We start from the raw sequence: 25,338 nt of genomic DNA, 5'->3' as shown, positions 1-25,338 counted from the left end.
GTTGGTGAATCGGATGCATTGCTCTCATCTCCCCTCATCAGTCCATACTTCATTCTGCTGTCTGGATAATTTTTCTAAAAAAAAACCAATATTATTCAGGGCAGGTCTCCCCATTTTTCCAAAACCTGCAATGGTTGCTCATCCTTCTCTGCAAGAAAAAGAAACTCCTCCCCAACGGCTTTAAGGCAGTCAATTAGCACTCTCCCTCCTACATATCCTCGCTTCTCTCCCTCACAACCCAGCCTGCACACTTTGCCCCACAAATGCCAACCCGCTCACTGTTCCTCGATTTCATCTCTACCGCCACTGACCCCTTGCTCATGCCTTCCCTCTGGCCTGGAGCTCCCTCTCCCTTCATATTCGACAGCCCACCACTCTCCCCATCTTCAAAGCTCTACTGAAATCACAGTGATGGTGATAAGGGGAAGGTCTACAGAATTCTCCCAAAGAAGCGAGTTCATCCTCTGAAATGAATCAACAACCCACACGGGAAAATCAGGGGAATTTTTCTAATCTTGGGCTTCCCCTCTAGATCATAAGCTCGTCGTGGGTAGGGAATGTGTCTACCAACTCTGTTACACTGTCCTCATCCCTAAGCTCTTAGAACAGTGTTCTGGACACCGTGAGTGCTCAATGAATACAACTGATTGACCGACTGACTGATCCTGACCCCAACCAGCCCCAAACGGCCTTCAGGCTCCAGGAAAGAGCAGAGAAAATGAGAGAAGGCAGCCCCGCTTAGGACTGATGTAGTGAATCAGAACACCAGCTGCTCAGGAGTGTCAGACGGCTTCAATCCACAGATGGGGGAGGAGGGAGAAGCCTGCCTTACTGATCTGGAGAAGGTTGGTTGCTATTCCTCTTTCAGCAGAAATAGACTGGGAAGCAGAAACAGACAGCATCTTTAAGAGGAACTGGCAAGTATGTACAAACGTACCACACGATGTATTCCTTGAAATGTAGACTTCCCTGTTATAAATTAGGATCGGTTCCAGAAACAACCCCAAAATTCTGGTCGGCCTATTAAGGCAATTACTGTACCGCGCTTCCAGACCTCCACTGCTCTCTTCTGCCAAAACTGCCCTCGGCCTGGCCCTGGCCTGGGTGGGAAAAGTGGGGAAAGGGTGAGGGTGGCAGAGGCCAGAGCAGTGGAGGCCACTTCTTTGTTTAAAACTCAAGTTTAAAAATAGAAAAAAAGTCAGACTAGTTACGACTTGTTGGCAAGGGGGTGCAGCGGGGTACTCTAAGTGCTTTTTATTTTTTAAAAACTATGGGGAAGAGGAGACAAGTGGTGGGAACAGGGGGTACAAGGAAGTGGGACAGGGACTTTATGTCCAACCTGACTAATTTTGTGTCTACCCCCGTGCTTAGTACAGTGCTTGGTACATAGTAAACATTTAATGAATACCATTATCATTACTAGGGATTTGTTTACCTACCTATGTACGTAGACATACATTATCTGATGGTTTACCCCAAGTCAACTCATATCCCCAGGGAGGTTGTCCTGAAGGGTGATTGTAACCCAGAGTACATCTGTTGTTGTAAGGGTCCTGCCTTCTAAACTTCCTCAGGGCCACATTGTCAGAATGACTAGTTTGAGAAAGAGAAGGAAAGAAAAGGTGGCCAGGAAGCAAGGCAATTAGCCCCACAGAACCACCTGGACTTTACACTTGGCCACAAAATAATAATAATAATAATAAAATCATTATTAGTATTATGGTACTTGCCAAGCACTGTTCTAACCACTGAGGAAGATACAGATGAATGAGTTTGGACACTGTCCCTGTCCCATATGAGGCTCATGGTCTAAGTAGGAGGGCATATGACTTGATCCCCATTTTACAGATGAGGTAACTGGGGCACAGAGAGTTGAGTGACCTATCCAAGGTCACACAGCAGAGCACTGTGTGAAGCACTTGGCAATGTACAACAGAACAGAATTGGTATACATGATCCCATCCCACTGGAACCAAACTGAGTGGGAAAAAGAAATCCGATCAAGGGCATGTGTTTCGTAGGGACACACAGAAGGACACAGACCACTAGGTTTTTAATTCCCGTTCACAATTTGGCTGATTCTTCAAGAGCTAAAGGGGCAGGATGGAACGATTTCATGTCAACATCAGGTCAGTGCTTGCTGCCCTGCCATGATAGCCAGCATCTCCCAAAGCAGCCAAAAGGCATAAGCTCAATGGGGGATTCACCACTTTGGGGGAAAACTGAGGTGCCCTCTGACTTCAGTGGTCGGGCTGAAAAGTCCTGCTTTCCTGTCCCACTTCCTTACAATTTGCTAGGGAAGCTACAGTCGAACTCCACCACGGCCTCCTTTCATCGCTCATCGGAAGTGTGATGTTGCCTCATTAAAGTAAAGACAAATGATCCTTTCTTACATCACTCAACATGGGAAAAAGACACTCTACAGTTAGAGATCAGGTCAGTCCTAAAGAGAAGCTGCCAAGAAAAACATGACAAATCTCTATGCATAACCAGAAAAGCAGAAACAAGGCTCTCAATAAATTGTCTTCTCTAGCTCCCTGCTGTCAGAAACACCACTTTTATATATCTATCCTGCTCTTTTGGTCCCCCAGAGAAAATTCTACCAACTCCTATCAACAGTCACTGAGTTTCTCTTTAAGAATAATCTGAATCCTCCTTGAAGCAATTTCAAATGGCTGTTTTCTCTTCCTGGCAAAATTCAAATTTACAGAACACAAAGTGAAGCCTGAATTTCTTTCATATTTGCCCATCCACTGGGGGCTCTCTCATGAATGATCGTTAAAACAAGGACTAAAAATTAAACACTTGAACTGATGAAGCTGATCTCCTATTAAGGATTTCCCAGAAAAGGGTAAGAAACAGTCTAGCTACGGTGTGCTCTGGCTCCTGACACCCAGAGGGTATCGTCACTTTATCCTGGAAAGTTTCAAAGCAACGGTTTGACAGCTACTTAGGAATGATGAGGGTGAATGAGGGAGCACGTGTGGGGTTGAGAACATAGCCAGACTGATTTAATCCTCCTTTCCACAGGAAATCAGATTCAAATATGCTTTAAACCTAAATTTTCCACCATCTACACAATCTAATTATCTTGCCTTCTATTCACCCCGGTCAAGGACCTGGACACCCCTCAACTCCACCAACTGAACCTCAGAGAGTTGTCAGAGGCCTGGGCAATCCTATGCAAATATAAAGTGCCAGAGAGCGTGATTAATACTAACAGTGAGGAGTAGCTGACTCTTTTCTGTCACGTAGCTTCTGGTTCTCCATGCAGGGGGAAAGCTGAAGCCGGGAAAGAGAGTGGGATGGAAAGCAGGGGGACAGCCTTTAAGTACCCGACAACATCTCTGTCCCAACGAACGCTCTTGCATCCTCGTCCGTGCCTCTTGCCAGCCCCGAGGAAAGGACCGGGGAGGAAAAGGCTGTTCGTAGAGAGGGAGGGAGCAGGAGGGAGGTTCGGGTGGAAGATGGAGAGCTCTGCCACTGCAGCATCACCTAAGTAAGGCTGCGGCTCTGCCTCTGAATTCACCGATACGAGCAGAGAAAGCTTTGAGAGACGTGACAGGCAGGGGAGACCCAAGGAGAAGGGGGTTGAGGTCGGCCCTCATTAGGTTATCACCTGACAGACCCCCTGACAGGGACAGAAAGCCCGCTATTATTCCATGGAAGCTATCAATTCGTGGGAATGACAGAATTAGGATGCGTGCTTAGCTAGGAGGAATCAGCTTTTGGGGGTGGGGAGAATCAAGTCTAACAGCTCTAAGAGTATCCCCCCATCTATTAAGTTCTGAAGCAGGGAAAAAATCTCTGTTGGTCCCCACCCTGGATCCCCTCACTGGGGCCTGCTTGGAGGAGAAGACCGTTCTTCCTGTTCCGACAGCCTCTGTCGGAAGCAAGGACCGTGAACTAGCCAAAAGCAGTACAAAAGGACGTGTACTAGGGGAAACACAGCTGCAGCCGGGTCATAACCCAGAGGCCGCTGAAGGCGGAAACCGCTGGCTCCGTTCCAAGCCCGCCCCCTTTAGCCAGATCGTGTTTGGTCTGAGCAGGAATACTGAGGCCTCGGCTCAGAGGCCACCCATGGGTGACAATGCCGCGATTTGGGCAGCAACAAGATTTGCTTACATTGAGCTGAGAACTTTGATCTGCAATTGATTTCAAGTTCTTGCCTTCAGGCACTAGGAAACTGATTTGATGTTTCAGCTCAAGACACTTAGGGGGAGATTTTAAGTTTGGAGCAAAGCCCTTTTCTCGTTGGCTTTAAAAAAGCCAACGTGAAAATTCATTACTTTCTAAGCGTTTTCAAAGTTTTCTGTAAGGAAGTTCCTATTTTCTTTGCAAAACTTGACTAATCACCCTAATTTTATTCAAATGTGATTGAAAGCCCAATACGTCCATAGAGCCAAGTCATTATAGAAATGAACAGAGGCAGATTCTTTGCAGAAAGTGTGCTTGCAAGGTTCCTAGACTGGTCCTGAAGCCTTAAAACCCACTGATTAGGCAATTTCCAAGTCTAGAATCCAGTTTCCAGTCTTTGGATGTGTGCACAGCATTTCTATTAGTTTCACTGAGTACTGTGAGAATCCAAGGGCAGTATTTAAATCTGTGGGAAAATTTCCCAGTGCACAATAGTTGAAGTGATTTAGGAGCACAAACCACTTATGTGGCACTACAAAATAACCAAGTAAGGAGTCTTCTAGACAGGCATCAAAAAGCTAAAACCAAAGCAAAATTACCAGCCGATAAATCCATCTCTTGCAGAACATGGAACAAGCTGCGATATTTATCCCTTAATTCTTTCCCCCACGGAAAGGCATGGCACTTCAACAGGCCTCCATACTTGGTTTGGAGATACAAATAGTAGTTCTCATGGATACCTGGAGAGAATGAGAAAGACACCACATCATTAGGAAGACAAAATTTCCCACATCTAAAAGACTTTGACGGTAAAATCCTTCTGCCTAGAGAAAGACAGAAATACAATCTGCAAATAATAAACATGAAGCCGGAGCCCAAGTTAACATAGTTTTCTGACTCCCTCTATGCATGAATAGATCATCCATGATACAATTCAGTGGCGCCTGGGTTTCTGGCCAATTCTCTCCCCAAATCCAGCTGGGGGCACTCAGGAGAACCCAGCACAGATGAGTTCCTTAATAATAATAATTGTGGTATTTGTTAAGCACTTCCTATGTGCAAAGCACTGTTCTAAGCGCTGGAGTAGATACAGAGTAATCAGGTTGTCCCACATGAGGTTCACAGTCTTGATCCCCATTTTTATAGATGGAGTAACTGAGACACACGGAAGTAAAATGGCTTGCCCAAGGTCACACAGCAGACAAGTGGTGGAGCTGGGATTAGAACCCATGTTCTCGGACTCCCAAGCCCATGCTCTTTCCAATAAGCCACTCTGCTTCTCTACTCTCTCTTCTTTTACTATCAGGTCTCATCATTCATCCATCCTGCCTCTTTTCTTCTCAAGTTCTTTCTAGCTAACCTTCCTGCCACGTCTGCTGTCAACCCAGTCATGGCTTCCCCTTTCCCAGAGTTACCACTCCATCACTTGACTGATATGGCTGATGTAGAGAGAAGCAGAGTGGTCTAGTGGGTAGAGCAAAGGCCTGGGGTCAGAAGGACCCGATTTCTAATCCTGGCTCTGCCACTTGCCTGCTGTGTGGCCTTGGTCAAGTGACTAACTTCTCTGTGCCTTCGCTCATCTGTAAAATGAGGATTAAGACTGCGAGTCCCACGTGGGATACGGACTGTGTTCAACTTCATCAGCTTGTATGTAGCTCAGTGCTTGGCATGTAGTAAGTGCTTAACAAATACAATAAAAATACCTACGAATAATTGTCCTTAGTGTTGAAAGATTTTGTTATTGACTGAATTTTTTTTATCTCTCTGACAGTGGCTGAAGATAGAGACACAGCCAGCAGCTCCTACTACCCAATCAATCCATCATATTTATTGAACGCTTACTTTGTGCAGAGCACCGTACTAAGCACTTGGAGGAGTACAATATAGCAATATATCAGACTCGCTGTACATGTGAAGTCTGTCCTCTGCTGGACTCATGTATTTGATAGCTTGAGGTTCGGCTGCTGGACTTGAGCCATCTCATTTTTGATTTCTGGGTTGTGCACTCCTTTCTAGACCCAAATGTTAAGTCTCAATCCCCAAGAATGTCTTTCACTGTGTCCTTAAAATGCCTCTTCTCCCACACCTGGTTTACTGACTCTCCCTTCAGCACATAGACAGCAGCTTCTTGGGCAGCCCAGTTCATCCATTCTCCTCCCCTTCACCATCCTGCAGAATCGGGTTAAAACGATCATTGGTCACAAGACTTTGTTGTTTATGACTCTCACTTGCCACATGACACATATAGCACACAGGGGTGCTAGACAGACAGTTCCAGAACTTGGATATAGTGTCTGTGGAGGGCCCAGCTGCTGCAGTCACTTAGAAAGCTGGACTTTCTACCATCCGGTAGACCTTTTTTTGGGGCCCAAGCTTGATTCTATTCTTGTGCCACTCTCTGTCACTCTGAAGTCAGAAATCAGATGCTTTAAGAGAAAAATAATGTGACAAGCCAGACCATGACTTTGTAGCCAAAAAAGGGAAATGATCCAAAGTAGCAGAAAGCGAGGAGCCTTTTGGAAAGACCAGAAAAAGGAATTGCCGAACTCATTGTGGTTCCTTGGAGTTCCTGCTAGATTGTAAGCTCCTTGAGGGCACATATCACATATACTGACTTTACTGTACTTTTCCAAGCATGTTGTATAGTCCTCTAAACAGATAAGCAATCAATCAATCAACCGATTCATTAACTGCATACTGTATGCAGAGCACTGTACTAAGCACTTGGGAAGGTACAATACAACAGAGCTGGTAGACCCGTTACCTGCCCCAAATGAGCTCATGGCCTAGCGCACTCAATCAATATTATTAACTGGAATGTTGGATCGGTGGGAAGGGTGTCTCTGTTGCCCTTTGCTAAGGAACAGAGCATTAGGAGAACCAAGGTGATGAATGCGACTGGAAGGTGAAGTAGAAGCAGCTGGAATCTTGTCCTGTCATTTCTCTCCCTGTAAATGTGCCGTAGAAATGGATTAAGAGATGAAGCTTGACATTCATACTTATGCAGAGTGCTCTTCCTGAAATTGCATCAACCACTGAAACCCATTTATTTTCCATTTAGAATCTTGCAGCTTCCTATTGCCCTTTTGTCTGCAGCATCATGTCTGACCCATTCAGCTGGGAGAGTTGCAGGGAGAGACCTGAGTGGCCCAGCCATAAGGCTCCTGCAACCTCCTACATCAACACCTCTCCCTGTTTCATTTCTGAACATTCTCCGGAGAACAACCTTGGTGTTCTCAGATAGTTGTTAATAATAATAATAATAATAATGTGGTATTCATTAGGGGCTTACTCTGTGCCAGGAAATGTACTAAGCACTGGTATAGATACAGGCTAATCAGATTGGACACAGTCCCTATCTCACATGGAGCAATCAGTCTTAATACCCATTTTACAGATGAGATAATTGTGACACACAAAAATGAAGTGATTTGCCCAAGGTCACTCAGAACACAGGTGGTGGAGCCGGGATTAGAAACCAGCTCCTTCAAACTCCCAGGCCCATGCTCTATCCACTAGGCCATGCTGCTTCTCAAGTGTGTAGGCCAGGATGGGCTAAAGTTAAACTTGGCCAGGTTCGTGCCTCGTGGAAGGACTCGGCATTACCTTCACTTAAGGCATTCTGGGATGTGGATGGAAGGCTCAGCAGCAGGTGACTGAGTTGGATTAACTGGGGCTCCATCATACGTGTGGAAACACTGTTCAGCAATCCAAGTCTGTTCTGGTTGGAATGGATCTAACAACTCTGCTATATTGCACTGTACTCTCCCTAGAGCTTAGTATGATGCTCTGCGCAAAGTAAGTGCTCAATAGATACTACTGATTGATTGAATCTGGTTCGTGCCCAGATGGGATCAAATTGCTGTGATCCTGGCTTTCAGCTTGAGTTATCATGACCAAGTGTTGGGAATGATTCGTGTGGGAGTCTACACTCCACCTTTTCCAGGCTATAATTTCCAAACCAAGCTGCAGGAAGCTATGGCAAATGTTGGCAGGTGCCATCTGGGATAACTAAGTTTGTCCCTTTCCCACCTCCAAGAAGGTAGTGCACGGTGACATACAGATGATCACCAACAGTTAGCATCCTTCTCTTCTTCCTCCAGCACTGAGTAGGCTAACCTCCCAAATGGGCTAGCTGAGCCTTTAATATATTGATGGAACTACTTTTTACATAAGTATCCCTTCGAGTGCTGAGCATAAGGCCGGACAAAGAGGCTAAAAACAGTATCTGGGATGAGGAGACAAAGTATACGACTCACAGATGCTAAAATTGCCTCCTTCAGGAATATTTATCGAGCACTTGCTAAATGCAGATACTGTACTAAGCACTTCCAAGAGAAAAGCACAAGTACAAGATATGGTCCCTGTTTTCAAGGAGATATTCTCTAAATTATATATATATATATATATATATATATATACATATTTGACAGCTTTTTGATTTTTTTTCATAGCAAGGCAGAGCGGGTTCCAAATCATTGTGTATTTAAATATGTAGAATAAAGAGTTCAAAAATGGTCCAAAATTTAAGGTCTATATACGGTGTATATATGTTTAAAAATGTATATGTATATACCTTCATTTTGGGACCTTATATGAACTCCTTATTCAACATATGTAAACAATACACAATAACTTGGGACTATCTCTGCTTTGCTATGAAAGAAATGATCAAAAGGCTGTCTGATTTTCATGTTATGTTGGAATTATAGAGAGTTAAAGCTTTATATCATTTTCCTGTTCCACTTTCCCTATATTATTTCCCCTTTGGGTCTACGTCCTGGAGAGTACCCACTGCTACTACCAAAGTCTTATAAAGGCTTCAAGATTTCGAAAGTCAAATTCACTTTTTACTGGCTGAAACTTGGAAAGAGCACGGGCTTTGGAGTCAGAGGTCATGGGTTTGAATCCTGGCTCGGCCACTTGTCAGCTGTGTGACTTTGGGCAAGTCACTTAACTTCTCGGTGCCTCGGTTACCTCATCTGTAAAATGAGGATTAAGACTGTGAGCCCCACGTGGGACAACCTGATTTCCCTGTGTCTACCCCAGCGCTTAGAACAGTGCTCTGCACATAGTAAGCGCTTAACAAATACCAACATTATTACTGTTGGAGCACTTAACTACTAATACACAAGGGAGGGGGTTGGTAGGACTGTAGTTTCTGGTTAATTTATGGTGAGAGCTATTCAAAACATCCAAATGTTCCTGTTCAAAGTCATTAGGTAGCAGAGATGGGACAGGGAAGGAACAGAAAGGAATGGAGGAGGAGGGAAGGAGGGAGAGAAGAAGGGGAAGGGGAAGGAGAAGGAAAGGCTAGGCTACATTTGACAGGAAACAAAAGGGACTTGTCATGCCCTCTCTGTACCAAGTGCCCTTGATAAGGGGAGAAAGATCTGGAACTGCTTCTGTTTGCTCTCTGACACTGATCCATGAGGAGTCTCTTCAGAGCTGGCTCCTCATAGGTAAACCCATATCCCCTAATTAAGCTGATGGAAAGGGAGGCCAGAGAAATGGGAGTTGATGATCTATTCTGGAGTTTTTCTGGTGTAAATCTTAGTTTGAATTTACTTTCATACACGTTTTTCAATTGTATCACCTATGACAATATAATGTCTTAGAAGACACAGGTAATCAGAGGTTTAGAGTTCTTCCAAGTATTCAGGAAGACTCCCCTTTTGATCCCAGGTCTCTCATTTCTTTTAAATACCTAAAACTAGAAGAGGACTAAAGCTTCTCATTCTAGGTATTTTAACAAGGAACCGTTTGTCTAACAGAGGTAGGAGCAGGCGGCTTCAATTCGATATCACAAAATTCAGTACTTACACATATTTTGATCTGATTGGCCTTGTTGAACTGTGTGTTTGTATACAGACACTATTTCTTGAATCTCAGCACACCTCTCGTAGTACGCCTCAATTTGTTCAGCAAGTTGTTTTTCAAAGAGAGGGTTAAAAATCTAGAAAAAAACAAAAAGTAATTTCATCTAAAGGCACATCTAAGATAGTGGGCCTGTTGCCAATTCTTCTCCATATCTTCCGATACATATCTTGCACACAAAGCTTCTGTTTTGAGTTTTAGCGAACAAAGATGCCATGCAAATCCCAGGTATTCTTTTAACGATAATAACTTCAAAAGGAACGTTGTGTGTGATGCCGATTTTCAAGTGCATTAGGCAAAAAAAAATACAGTCAGTCAATTCTCTTACACGAGAGCTACGTTCTTGAAGATCCTCACGTTAAAGAAAACTTATTTTATATGGGCCTGTACTTTCAGATGCCGCACATATGGATAGCCATTTCTTTGGACATCAAATACGTTCCTGAAGAATGTTCTCTAATTCCCCCACAAAAGCACAGTGAACACACACATTACTTGGCCTTTAACTCTGCCAAGACCGATGGAAAACTTGAAGAACATTAGCCCGAATACAGGGATCCAGATTTGGGGCACCTACTGCCTGGAATTCAATTTCAAAGTTTGAGTTCTTGTGCTAGCTAAGGTGGTAAATAGGGATGCCTTATTAACATGGGCCATGCTAGCATATCAGATGACCAGGGTTTCAACGTAAATAAGACCAGGTGCAACGGATGTCACTTCTACTCAGACCAGTGGTCCACCCAGCCCCGTCTTCAGTCTCTGACTCAAGCAACGGGATGTTTATAGGCTTAGGCTTAGTGCCTTTTTTAACAATATGTTTCATCACTTTACTGAATTTCAGTGCAGTCTGTTCTCCCATAATGCAATTGCATAACACAATTTTATCCTTCAAGAATGTGCTCCCTGTGATAACAGAAAACTGACTGCACATGTTAATTAATTTCAGGGACGTAAATACCCACATAGTTGAGACCTAATTCTCAACCTCAGCTGAAAAATGTCCACTACTCTATTAATAAATGGAGTCTTCATTTACTAGCTTGTAATTCTTGCCCATAATGCTGGGATTTGTGAGTTGGACTTGCTGGGTGTCCAAGCAACAACTAGGAGATGTTTAGTTTTCAGAAACTGTGGCATCTTGGGTCATAAGATGAATGCCCATTATGGGGAAGGGCCCTGAGGCTGGAATCGCCACTTCTGGCAAGACGCTCTCACTCTTCCCGACAAGAATTTCCCAGGCTGATTCAGCTACTCTCCCTCCTTCATCTAATAGCACTGGGAGTCAGGTGAGGCTGTGGAGGGGTAAGACGAAGGAACTGAAAAGGCCTTCTGGAGGAAATAGAAGTCACCACAAAGATGTCCGCTCCATCTAGTTCCCAGCTGATAATGGGGGGCGATCCACAGCTCAGAGAACATGATAGCTGGCCCGGAAGGAGTCTTACATGACTTGATAACCAACAGCTCCTCCTCTAGATTGCAAGCTCGTTGAGGGCAGGGAATGTGTGTGTTCATTGTTCTATTGGACTCTCCAAGTGCTTAGTTGAGTGCTCTGCACACAGCAAGCCCTCAATAAATATGTTTGACTGGCTGACTGGATTGCAAAGGCTCTGCAGTGAGGAGGACTTCAGGAAGGGTTAACTGCAATGATTGCCACATCATCACTGAGTAATAAGGCGTGGTCCTGCTTGACTAGATTTCTGAAGAAAGCGATGCACTGAACAAATAAATTTAATTCACTAAAGCATCCATTCTTGATATCTTAAACATTCCCTCATAAAGGCAGTTTGCTGAATAACTAGGATTCTCTCCTTTCATTAGCTTAATCGCTCAATAAGCAACATCTTGAAAAAAAATCCCACTCTATAATTAAGCTAGAAGTTATTAAAACACAGAGAGTAAATGGTTTCCATTTTATATGAACTAAATGAACCATATCTTAAAAGAAATTCATTATCACACTTGCTGAAAATTCCCAAAATTAATTTTGCTTGATGACTGAGTTATTACTCTATTTGGCTTCAGCAAACCTCTTATTTACTTTGTATTATACTATGCATGAATAATCACAAATCTGCTACTTATCATCTGCACATACCTGTTCCGTCTCTAGAATGCTGAGACGATAGTATTTTGCAGGTCCAAAGAATCCTTCAATTCCGGACGCATATCGACTGCCTCCAAGAATAAAGTATCCAGCTGTATCATTATAATAGAAATCTTCCCTAAAACTAGAAAATAAGACAGATGATTAAATGTGCCCCGTGCTGGATACATCTTAAGAACAAGAAGCTGGCATCCCTTCATTGATCCTCCTAAGATTTCCCGCAAGATTTTTTCTGAGCCTTTCATTCCAGCACATCTAGCAGAAAAAAAAAAACCTAAAAAAATTGGCAGGAAGTCTTTGCACCACAACATGCTGCATGATCAAGAACAAATCAGTCAATCAGTCAATGGCATTTATTGAGCTCTTACTGTGTGCAGGGTTTTGCACTAAGCGTTTGGGAGAATCCAATACAAGAGTTGGTAGATATGTTCCCTGAACGCTTAATCTTTTCATTCTTTTGTTTCTTCATCAGCAAAACAAAACTGTCTCAGTTCCTCTCAGTGCAAATGAGAGGAAAAACTAATAAATGAATGTAAATGCTAATGCGATGATGAGCTTGGGTCCTACGCTGCATACGGTAAGCGCTCAATAAATATCATCGATGATGATGCAAGTGATCATAATCGTGGTATTCGTTAAGCACTTACTGTGTGCTACGCACTAAGAGTAACAGTATTACTGAGTGTCAACTGAATGTGAAGCACTGCATTATGTGCTTTGGAAATGTGGCGAAAATAATCCCAAGCTGTGAAATCGGAAAAAATAAAATGAAATGTTTATTGGAATATATCTAAATGCTGAGGATGAGCATGAAGAAATACATAAGGACAAGAGGCAGCTGAAGGGTTGATGAGATTCGGAGTACAGATCGTTAGTCAGGGAATGTGAAATTTTAAAGATGTACTTATCTACATCTTTAGCGCTACCTGTAATTTATTCTCGTGTCTCTTCTTTCCCGCTAGGTTGGAGGCACCTTCAGGGCACAGATAAGGCCTACTACCTCTACTGCACTCGCCCATGCACTTTTTATACTGCTTTGCACAGAGCAAGCACATAGTACTAACAATAATAGCGATATATGTTCCACACTTACCGTGTGTCAGGCACTGTTCTAAGTGCTGTGGGGCTGGGAGGGGGGATGAATAAAGGGAACAAGTCAGGGCGATGCAGAAGGGAGTGGGAGAAGAGGAAAGGAGGGCTTAGTCAAGGAAAGCCTCTTGGAGGAGATGTGCTAAGGAGATGAGAAGCGGTGTGGCTTAGTGAAAAGAGCACGGACTTGGGAGTCAGTGGTCATGGGTTCTAGTCCCGGCTCTGCCACTTGTCAGCTGTGTGACCTTGGGCAAGTCCCTTAACTTCTCTGTGCCTCAGTTACCTCATCTGTAAAATAGGGATGAAGACTGTGAGCCCAACATGGGACCACCTGATTACCTTGTATCTACCCCAGTGCTTAGAACAGTGCTTGGCACATAGTAAGTGCTTAACAAGTATCACCGTTATTATTATCATTTGAAGGGGCTGTATTGTACTCTCCTGAGCATTCAGTACAGTTCTCTGTGCTCAATAATTACCATTGATGATTGATCTCTCTAAGAGTCTAGTCCAGTGCTCTGCACTCAGAAGGCATTCTTCAGTGCTCTGTATCCAGGAGGGACCCAGTAAATACTAGTGTAAGCTCATTATGGGCAGGGAACTTGTCTGCCAATTCCGCTGTATTATACTCTCCCAAGTGCTCAGTACAGTGCTCTTCATTTAGTAAGCACTCAATGAAACCATTGATTAATTGATTGAATTCTGTTTTCAATCCACTGCCTCTTGGTCTTTTCTCACTGGAAATGAAAATCATCTCGTCACCAGTGTTCAGAGTCTTGAGGATGGCCATTAAGTCGCCACTCAGCCATCTCTTCTCTAAATTAAGTAATCTCTTTAGTCTTTCTACTCCCTAAATACCCCCATGAAAATAAGTACTGTGTCACACATTCAGAGTCTGAAAGAAATCAGGATGGGCTTAATGAAAAACAGGCAGTGGGCCCAAGGAGAAAACCGGGACATTTGCCCAAAAGCACCTTTACATAATCAGCCTCTCATTTCAGTACTCTTGAATTGGATTTTAAAAGATGGGCATTTGCTAGAGAACTCTGATTATACTTGCTGCAGACAGATGTTGGTATTCACTTAGAAGAGTAATTTTTTGCTATATCAGACATATTTGCTTAAACCCTTTGTAGGACATACTTTTCCAAGAAAATGAATTATAAATTGCCACAAAAAAGAGACCTTATGAGAAGATTTAGGGGAAAAACAAATCTGATTACTCTTTAGAGGAAGTGGAATTCATGGGTACAATCAATAAACTAACAGAACCGGGAATTTTGTCATTTGGTCAGCAAGGAGGTTAGAAAAGGTGAAGAAAGAGTTAGGGGAGTGAAGAAAAAGAAAAGTAAAACTACATTTGGGTACCAAGACAGAACTGTGGGCAGATTTCTCACGTGTCACACTAATTTTGTGTATAAAGTAGAAAGTTGAACTTACATAATAGCCTGCTCATGATGGCTCTTCAAATCCTGTCCAATACTGGTTATCATTATCTAAAAGGAAGGAGACACAAATATCAACTTCGATTAATTAAAATCTAATGAATTGATTCATACCTGTTGGGTATTAATTAGAATTCACCTTTTAGTCTACCTCTCAATAGCAGAGTCTCTGAAAACGTTAGTTAACAGTTCATGCACATTTCTTTAATGGGAACTGTCCAATAATTTAACCTTTCCCTAATGATCTAATATGCCAGTCAGCTTTCTCTTGGGGGAGGTAGAGCCTTTGAAATGTCACTCTCCAGATGAACTGAAGACCTTTCTCTTTTATGCTTAAAGAACAGTGGTTCCGGTTACTGACGAGAAGAAGGTGTCAGAAATTAAGGGGACGCTGTGCTGAAAGGCCTTCAAAACAAAAAGCTTTGGATCGCTATCATAATGCCGCAATAGCATCTCTAGAAGTAGCATTACCACGCACTGCCACTGGCTTTAATCAATCAATCGATCGTATTTATTGAGCACTTACTCTGTGCAGAGAATGGTACTAAGTGCTTGGGAGAGTACAATATTACAGAATTGGTAGACACGTTCCCTGCCCACAATTAACTCACAGACTAGCGGGGGAAAGACATTAATATAAATGAATTACGGATTTGGACATGAGTACTGTGGGGCTGAGGTGTGGGTGAATAAAGGGAGCAAATCAAGGCAACGCAGAAGGGAGTGGGAAAAGAGGAAATGAGGCCTTCAATTTTACTAGCTCGCTGTGGAGAGGGAATGTGTTCTCATATTGCTATACTGGACTCTCCCAAGAGTTTAGTACAGTGCTCTCCCCACAGAAAGCCCTCAATAAATGTGATTGACTGACCAAATGACTCCTGCTGAGTACGAAGTGGTCATCCCACCCATATGGAACAGCACAACAATCCCCACTGTGGAGACACGTCCCCTGCTGTGCCTTTCTGGCAACTAATGTCGGTGACAGGATCAAAATTCCTCATTGAAATCTGATGGGAATATCCCAGAAATGCAGCAAATGCTAACTCTGCTCCTTCATTCACAAGCCAAATTCTCCTAGTGAATTTATACCCTACTATTTCCCCTCTCCATAATTTATTTTAATGTCTGTTTTCCCCTGTGGACTATAAGCTCCTTGTGGGTAGGGACTGCATCTACCAACTTGTAGTGTTCCTTTCCAAGAGCTTAGAACAATGCTCTGCACACATTGTGTCAATAAATACCATTCATTAATTGAAAATTAGCTAATAATAATAGCATTTATAAAGGGATTTCACTGTGCCAAGCACATTTAGGATAATCAGAGCAGATGTGGCCCCTGTCCCTCATGGGGCTCACAGCCTAAAAAGGAGGGGCAGCAGGTAACACGCAATGAAAATGTCCATCCAGTTTTACTATAAAAATAATAGTAATAATAATTGGGATTTTTTTTAAGCGTTTACTATGTGCCAGGCATTGTACTAAGTGCTGGGCTGGATACATGCAAATCGGGTCGGATACCGTCCCTGTCCTGCATGAGGATCACAGTCTTAATCCCTGTTTTACAGATGAGGTAACTGAGGCACAGAGAAGTGATTTGCTCAAGGCCACACGGCAGACAAGTGGTGGAGTCAGGATTAGAACCCATGACCTTCCGACTGCCAGGCCCGTGCTCTATCCACTACGCCGTGAATAACACCTCTCGGAAAAGGGCTGAATATTGACCTGGTGTGACCTGAGCAGGGCAATGAGTCACAATTCACTATGCCAGTAACAGATTTGACATGGCACTGATAATTTGGAGCTGTGATTTGAAGTGATTCACAGTAATAAACAGAGGCTGAAGAATCTTTTTCTTTTGCTTTCTAGATTAGGAACATATGTCATCTCACCCGCAGCATACTACGAAGATGGGTAAGCAATTAATTAATTCATCTCTCTGCTCACCCTCCCCTAAAACCCAGATTTTGGGACGAAGCTGTATATGTGAATGAGAATCCCTGGCATGTCCTGTTAACTTTAGCTGTCCAATAACTTATCAAAATTACTCTCAAAAATGGCTTTTTCAAGAGCAGGTAAATGAGTTCCAAAATTCCATTTAGGTTTTGAAAGTTTTTAATTTGCAAAGACCTTATCTTCCACCACCCGATCGATTTGTTTTCAGATTTTGGTTCTGCTTAAAATAAGACAACTCAACGAGTCTTCTGATTTGTTGGCAAGAGATGGATTTCTGGGCTGTTGATGGACTATACCTGTCCTCCGCTAAAAGAGACGTCTAGTCGAAACCACTCCTTCACAGGAAGGATGAAATTAGTTTTCACAGCAAGGTCTTCTCCTTTGACAAGGTGCATTTGAATATGAAGATGGCCTAACCAAAGAAGGAAAGAAAGAACACTCAAAGATCACCACACTATTGCTACCGTTATATTGTCAAGTTGATTTAAAGAATTACAAGACACTGAATGGTATTTCATCTTGGGCAAGGACATTCGAAATATTTTCACATTTTTTGAGAGCATTGGTCCAACTTCAGTTGGGAAACAATAATTCTCTCCAAAATATTCTATTAACACATCTACCTTATGAGAACCTACAAAAAATCTAATTATAAATCATATATTTCCATAAGGAAAGGGAAAATCACCTTTGAAGGTCTTGTTTTCTACTTACCCTCTTCAGTTAGAAATAGAGATGGCGTACCATACATCTCATTGGAATCAACAAAGTACAGTATTCCACACAGATTTGCTTTGCAATATTGGAGTAAATAAAGCCATATTGAAACAGTAAACCTGAAAAAGGAAAAAAAAAATCCTGCAGATTTTGATCACATAAGAGGTTATTACATTCATCAGCTACCGACCAAATGACTTCATTGTAATGACGGCTTGAATTTACCTGCACATACACATTGAGAGATCAGTTGCTGTACCTGACTTCCCAACGCAAGACAGTTACATTAACCTCGGCGCCTGACAGCAGCCAGACTTCAGCATACAAATTCAGCCTTCTAAGCAAAAAGAGCTGCTTTGTGTCTCTGAAACGATTGTCATTTCAGTTTTAATTAAGTTATAAAGTTCAAGAATGTGAAGTATCAACTTTGATACTAATTAGAGGTTCCCAATTTGGGGTGACTGTAACCCCCCCCCCCGCCCGCCCCCACACACATTTAGGCTTTCTAAAACCTTTTTCTTTCTTTTCAAAAGTGTACTGAGGCTAAAAACATTCACTGTCCAATACCTGATACCACATACTGCTTTCCATTATTTTCACGGATCTGTTTTATTTTATCTCTATTGGATTTAGGCCACTTTGATAGAAAGTAGTTTCCTATATGCCCTAATTGCTGTTTGTCCCGAATAGCATGGGGTACAGCAGAGCCGAAGGAACAAATCCATTATGTGTTCAACCCGGAAAATGTAATAATTGATGGACAGAGAATAAAAACTTATTTCAATTCTCTCATCCTAATTATGAAGGAAGACAAACCCATAGAGTCAAAGGGAAAATAATGTCCGGTTGATTTTGCTCCCTTCATTACAACCACAAATTTGCAGTTAGGGTTAGAGATGTGATTACCCTCCCAGGTGATTTGGGGAGAATGACAAATCCCTGCGATAGCCATACGTTCAGTGCTTCAGATTCTGGGCTCAAAATCAGTGGTGAGATAATCAACCAGATGGAGCAAACAGTTCCCTCTGGCAATCCAGCTGAGAGAGCTCATAAATATAAGTTACTACAAGGAATCTTAGCAATAACATACGCTCGCTCAACGAATTCAAGCTCTGCCTTTAACTCACAGCACGGGAAGATAAATCACCACTAAATCCATCCTCTGTTGTGAGCCAAACCTTTTTAAGGATCCCTCAACCTTTAGGCATGTGGGATTTGGCTCGATGGGTTTTCTGAAAAAAAAATCAGATTGTATAATTGTGACATAGAAACGAATAGTCTGGGCTGTTAGGTGGACAAATCTGGTCTGATTCTATCACAATCTAAACCAGAACAGCTCCCTATTATCAAGTCACTACCCACAGGCGTAGACTACACAGTCCCAGCAAAGCAGGTTTCCTTTAAGAATTTGAGACATACACACACTGTATTACCTAGGCTGGGCAGCATCCTTCATGGCCATTTAAAAAAATTGCACATTCAAATATGCTTGTTTGAGACCAAGCAACACTACACAGATTATGACTGTTAGAGGAAGCATAATTAGCTTCAGGCTTTTGGCTTGTTTGCTTACATTGGGTAATCAATACGCTGGCGTCTGGTTGCCTCAAGCTCTCTGTTCTGAAATCTCTTGAACTTTTTCACAATTCCTGTGTTTTCTCCACTGGAGGCATAGGGAAAGCTGAGGATGTCGACCACATCTGTAAACAGCCAAAATTCTCATTTAGTAATCATTCTCATTCCCATCGGGACCTTCTCCCTAGTCGCCCCAACCCCGACCCTTCACTTTAAGAGCTTCACTGGAACATTTTAGAGGGCAGTTTAAAACTTGCATAAAGTCCTTTCCAAATGATAACACTGTAACAATTTCTCAGATATATTCCAGATCTTATTTCTGAAGAGCTTAAATAAGCTCTAATGTAATTCCGTATATCTTTAACAATTCGGTAAAGTGGGGGGAGCCTGGGTTCTATCAATCAATCATTTATAAGAGTTTAATAAATATGATTGAATGAATGAAAGAGTGAGTGCTTACTGTGTGCAGAGCGCTGTACTACGCACGTGGGAGAGTACCACAGAATTGGTAGACACATTCCCTGTCCACGAGAAGCTTACGTCTAAAGGGACTGTACATCTAATCTTCCCTTGAGCAGTGGAGTGGAAGTTTCACAAATCAGTTTCACACACACACACACAAAATGCATTTCCCCACAACTGTACTGGAGTTGACTTTAATCAACATTTCTGGGGGACAAACTTTTTTTTTTTACTGTGATAAAAGATTCTTCCTTGGATAGAGCAAAAAGCAAGGAGTCTAAGCATTCAATCAAGTGCAGTGTACTCCCCAGGTATGGTGGTCACCAATGGCTCTCACAGGCATTAGACAAGGAGTCAAACACGACGCCACATACACTACACCAGAAACAACTGGTCAGCCTACCTGTGGGTCCTTAGTAAATATTAGCTACTGCTGCTAAATGTGCATATTCATTCATATTCTCTCTCTCTCTCTCTCTCTTTCCAGGACATTCTGCACTATAATTGCATTTGTTAAACACTTATTATGTGGCGAGCACTGTTCTAAGCACTGGAGTCGATAGAAGTTATTCAGGCCGGACACACTCCCAAATGGGGCTCCCAGTCTAGAAGAGGCAGCGGGTAATGAGTCTCCATTTTACAGATAAGGAAACTAAGGCACAGAGAAGTCAAGTGATTTGGCCCAGTCAGAACCCAGATCCTCTGACTCCCAGGCCACGCTGCTTCTGTACAGCAGAATCTCTCAACCTGTGAGAGGTGCACACTGAGGATTCACAAGGAGTTTCTACAGAGATTGTTGAGGCCCCCCTGAATCCGTCTCCTCTCCCATGGCCCAAACCTTTCCCTCCAAAAATAACACAGGGATCAGACCCTCTTAGCTTTTTTGGGTGTATGGGGGAATAATACAAGACATGTTGAGGGGAAATGGGATCCCAAATCTTCGAGGGTATTGTGGCCTTGAGTAACCTGTGATTGTCTCCTCTATAGTTTGTAAGATGTAAGAGTAATAACAAAAATACTACTAATAACAATAATAATTTTTATGGTGTTTGTGAAAAGTTTATTCTGTGCCAGGCACTGTAATAAGTACTGCGGTGGCTACAAGCTAATCAGGTTGGACACACTCTCTGTCCTACATGGGGCTCACAGTCTTAACCCCCATTTTATTAATGAGGCAGCTGAGGCCCAGAGAAGCTGAGTGACTTGCCCAACGTCACACAGCTGAGAAGTAGTGGAGCTGGGATTAGAATGCAAGTCCTTTTGACTTCTAGGCCCTCGCGCTATCCAGTAGGCAATGCTCCTTCCCATTTATGAGATGATTACTGTGTGCCAAGCACTATGCTAAGCTCAGGTGGTGGATACCAGAGAACAAGACTGGACACAGTCCCTGTCCCACATGGTGTTCACAGTCTAGGAGAAGCAGCGTGGCTCAGTGGAAAGAGCACGGGCTTTGGAGTCAGGGCTCATGAGTTCGAATCCCAGCTCTGCCACTTGTCGGCTGTGTGACTGTGGGCAAGTCACTTAACTTCTCTGTGCCTCAGTTCCCTCATCTGTAAAATGGGGATTAAGACTGTGAGCCCCACGTGGGACAACCTGATTCCCCTATGTCTACCCCAGCGCTTAGAACAGTGCTCGGCACATAGTAAGCGCTTAACAAATACCAACATTATTATTATTATTATTATTAATAAGGGATAACAGGTTCATTCATTCATTCATTCAATAGTATTTATTGAGCGCTTACTATGTGCAGAGCACTGTACTAAGCGCTTGGGATGAACAAGTCGGCAACAGATAGAGACAGTCCCTGCCGTTTGACGGGCTTACAGTCTAATCGGGGGAGACGGACAGACGAGAACAATGGCACTAAACAGCGTCAAGGGGAAGAACATCTCGTAAAAACCGATGGCAACTAAATAGAATCAAGGCGATGTACAATTCATTAACAAAATAAATAGGGTAACGAAAATATATACAGTTGAGCGGACGAGTACAGTGCTGTGGGGATGGGAAGGGAGAGGTGGAGGAGCAGAGGGAAAAGGGGAAAATGAGGCTTTAGCTGCGGAGAGGTAAAGGGGGGATGGCAGAGGGAGTAGAGGGGGAAGAGGAGCTCAGTCTGGGAACGCCTCTTGGAGGAGGTGATTTTTAAGTAAGGTTTTGAAGAGGGAAAGAGAATCAGTTTGGCGGAGGTGAGGAGGGAGGGCGTTCCAGGACCGCGGGAGGATGTGATCCAGGGGTCGACGGCGGGATAGGCGAGACCGAGGGACGGCGAGGAGGTGGGCGGCAGAGGAGCGGAGCGTGCGGGGTGGGCGGTAGAAAGAGAGAAGGGAAGAGAGGTAGGAAGGGGCAGGTGATGGAGAGCCTTGAAGCCTAGAGTGAGGAGTTTTTGTTTGGAGCGGAGGTCGATAGGCAACCACTGGAGTTGTTTAAGAAGGGGAGTGACATGCCCAGATCGTTTCTGCAGGAAGATGAGCCGGGCAGCGGAGTGAAGAATAGATCGGAGCTTGGTCTATTCATCCCCATTTTACAGATGAGAGAACTGAGGTCCAGAGAAGAAAAGTGACTTGCCCAAAGTCACACAGCAGGCAAGTGGCTGAGCCAGGACTAGAATCTACATCTCTGGTGCTCCCTCCACTAGGCCATCCTGCCTCCCAGTTTGGGAATCTTTCACTGAATGTTGAATGCCAGCGTTTACTACTAGCCACAGAGCATCCTCATTTGGTGGGATCCTGGTAGCTTTTGCACACAAATACCATGAATGTTCAATTATAAAAAGTGATGAACCTATTATCAGTTGTACTTAAAAGTCCCACTAAAACCTTACAAGAAAATAATGTGCCCAGTTAATATACAGTGAATAAATCACAGTTTCTTGCCACTTTCTGCTAGCCAGGCTTCATTGATCACAAGTCCATCCATTTAGGAGTGCCGAAGCACATCTATATGTAAAATACGAATTGTCACCCTCTGGCTACTTTTTCTGAGCACTTTGGTTTAGAGTAATCCTAGACAGTGATTGACTGGTAGGGCTGGGCTTCCTGCAAAACAGGACACTTGAGTTCTAGCCACAGCACTGCAAGGAAAGACAATACCTCCTGGAGCTCTACCATCAGTGGTTCAGGGGTGAAGGTTTCTTTTGGAAGAAACAGCCAGGGTATTCCACGAGGTGGACAGGCCCAAGAAAAATCCAGGAAAATAGCTGGCCAACTTTGTTGAGGGGGAGGGGGCTCAGTGGATACCAAGGCAAACTCCCCACTGGGTCCTGGCACAAAGGTGCAGAATTGGCACTAAGCTGCGATCCCTTCAGTTGTGAATGGGTCCTGCATTAAAAAAAAAAAAGTGTGGACTTCCCAACGTACTAGCCGACTCGCTCGTTGCACTCTGCGTCCCAAAAGAAACACCGCTGGCACTAACACTATCATTAATCCATTTCTTCAAACAGGTTCTCTGACCAAGTTCAGGGCCAAGGCTCACCTATCAAGGCTGATGGGAGTCTCCGTCCATCCATAATTCAACAGGGAAACACCAATCATGATTTTTCGGTTTGCGCACTGACAAAAACATATATGCCTCAGACTGACTGATTTTTGTATTCAAGTTCACAGAAATGTTTGGAAATTCAGTAAATGTATTTCCAGAAGCCAGTCCAAAAATTCACTCATAAGGTCCAAAGCAGCCCAACCTTTGTTTGGCTTTGACGGTATTATTACGTGGAACGTTAAGACAGACAGATGGCTAAATCGGCCCCTTCGGAAACCTTCTGTTAGTAATAGCTGTTGACTTATCTGGTCCACAGTAGGAACATTTATCATGCAGGAACAGGATTTTATTGTTGTCCAACCTGATTCTTACAACACAGGCTCAACAAAAGAGTTTTCCACAGGAAAAAAAGAATCTGGGACAAAAGGAATGGATGAAAAAATACTTTTTTTTTGGAAAAAATACTGCATTTTGGACAAGGAAAATCTGTAACCAAAGATTCTTAGGGAAAAAGCATTAGACCTGAGTATCTAAATGATTTTTTTTTAGAAATTCAAAGTGGTAAGAACGGGAGCTTTAGCCAGCTGCTTCTTCAGTTATACAATTTGGAAATACAACAGATGATAGATAATATTATTTCTTTTCTTTTCCTGCTTATTTCTAATTGGATTTAGCAGCAATTAGTAAACCTTCTCCTTTACTTGTTGACCAAGCCAAATTGCTGCTCTTGGTTCAAATTCCTCTCCCAAATTCAATTTTTCAGGAAAGTCTTCAATATGATATTTTATGATTCATTCATTTATTCATGTAATAGTATTTATGGAGTGTGGGCTGTGTGCAGAGGACCAAACTAAGTGGAAGGGAATTACAGACGAGAAAATAAGCCACGGTTCTTGTCCTCAAAGAGCTTTCAGAAACCTCACCAAAAAACGAGGCAGTTGAGCGGGACGAATTAACACAGTGTATCACCCTGTGGCCAAAAGTACAAAATATAAAAGCAAATGCTCACCCTCTGAAAAATCTGTCCATAGTCACCTGGTGTTTGACAACTAACATGCTTGGTTTCTTTCGCATAGAATAAAAACAGCAAGGAGTATAAACCGCAGGTACTCAATGATAGGCAACAATGAGAATAACCTGTATTAGCCTCATTTCAGTGTAATGCATGGCTGAGAAAGAACAGGCTAGCTCTGGTCAGTAGGCAGGGCAAATTACTCAACTCCAATTTCCTGGGCAGAGCTCTCCAGGTCGTGGGGTGGAATCACTGGCTACTGGTATGCAGGTTACCTCCCAGGAGTCGGGTCAAAAATCCTAATACCCTCTAAGGCAGAAGTTGTGTTGCCTAACAGATAGAACACGGGTCTGGGAGTCAGAGGGCCTGGGTTCAGATTCCGGCTCCGCCACTTCTCTGCTGGGTGGCCATGGGCCAGTCACTTAACTTCTGTGCCTCGGGTACCTCATCCGTAAAATGGGGACTATGAGCCCCATGTGGAACAAGGACTGGATCCAACCCGATTAGCTTGTATCTAACCCCAGAATTTAGTATATTTCCTGGCACATAGTACGCTCTTGATAAATACCATTAAAGAAAAAAAAAAAACCAAAACAGTAGGCCCAACCTGCCTCTTACTGCAAGAGGCGTTTAGTAGTAGTAACGGTATTTAGTGGATAGCTACTGAATGCCCAGTTGGAGACAACAACAGAAACACAAGGAACATCGTCTGCCCAGAAGAATCTAACACTACAATGGGAGAGAGAGAAATATTCCCCAATAGAATAATAATGTTGGTATCAAGCGCTTATTATGTGCAGAGCACTGTTCTAAGCACTGGGGTAGATACAGGGGAATGAGGTTGTCCCACGTGAGACTCACAGTCTTCACCCCCATTTTCCAGATGAGTCAACTGAAGCACAGAGAAGTGAAGTGACTTGCCCACAGTCACACAGAATCAGAATGAATAAAAATTGAGCATTCAATCAAATATCCATCACAAAAGTATTGAGGCAAGGCCCCAAACTAAACCTAGGTGTAAGAGAATGCTTTATGTTGGTGCCAATCTGGGGCTCCTAATGATTAAGGGGAGGGGGATAAATGAAAGTGCATCCTAACAAGAAAAAGGATTCAAAACAATGAGAAAAGGTGAAACAATAATGTTTTCCGGGAACAAGAGAATGCCAATCAATGGGAAGGTGTGCGGCTGAGTGGAAAAAGCTCGAGCCTGAGAGTCAGAGGACTTGGGTTCTAATCTTGACTCCATCACTGTTTTTATGGTATTGGTTAAGCGCTTGCTATGTGTCAAGCACTGTTCTAAGAGCTGGGCTAGATACAAGTTTGTCAGGTTGGGCCTCTGTGACCTTCAGCGCTTAGAACAGTGCTCTGCACATAGTAAGCACTTAGCAAATACCAACATTATTAAGCAAGTTAACATCTCTGGGCTCAGTTTCCTCAACTTTAACATGGAGATTCAACACCTGCTTTCCCTCCTTGCGGATTGTGAG

The 25,338-nt window shown here is 43.2% G+C and overlaps 1 protein-coding gene across 2 annotated transcripts in view; it reads right to left on the bottom strand.

Annotated features, from left to right (window-relative positions):
• Positions 1-25,338, bottom strand: part of SEL1L3 (SEL1L family member 3) — a 79,882-nt gene that overhangs the window by 39,095 nt on the left and 15,449 nt on the right. For both annotated transcript variants that reach the window (XM_029083411.2, XM_029083412.2), the window contains exons 3-9: positions 18,896-19,022; positions 17,320-17,441; positions 16,902-17,017; positions 14,648-14,703; positions 12,110-12,242; positions 9,961-10,093; positions 4,737-4,877 (exon numbers count right to left, since the gene is read on the bottom strand). In XM_029083411.2, the coding sequence (XP_028939244.1) occupies positions 4,737-4,877; positions 9,961-10,093; positions 12,110-12,242; positions 14,648-14,703; positions 16,902-17,017; positions 17,320-17,441; positions 18,896-19,022 (828 nt within the window). The remainder of the gene's footprint in view (positions 1-4,736; positions 4,878-9,960; positions 10,094-12,109; positions 12,243-14,647; positions 14,704-16,901; positions 17,018-17,319; positions 17,442-18,895; positions 19,023-25,338) is intronic.

Source organism: Ornithorhynchus anatinus, chromosome 18 (genome assembly GCF_004115215.2).
Source record: "Ornithorhynchus anatinus isolate Pmale09 chromosome 18, mOrnAna1.pri.v4, whole genome shotgun sequence".
In the NCBI taxonomy this organism is placed as follows: Eukaryota; Metazoa; Chordata; class Mammalia; order Monotremata; family Ornithorhynchidae; genus Ornithorhynchus; species Ornithorhynchus anatinus.
This window is presented reverse-complemented; position numbering and strand designations above follow the sequence as displayed.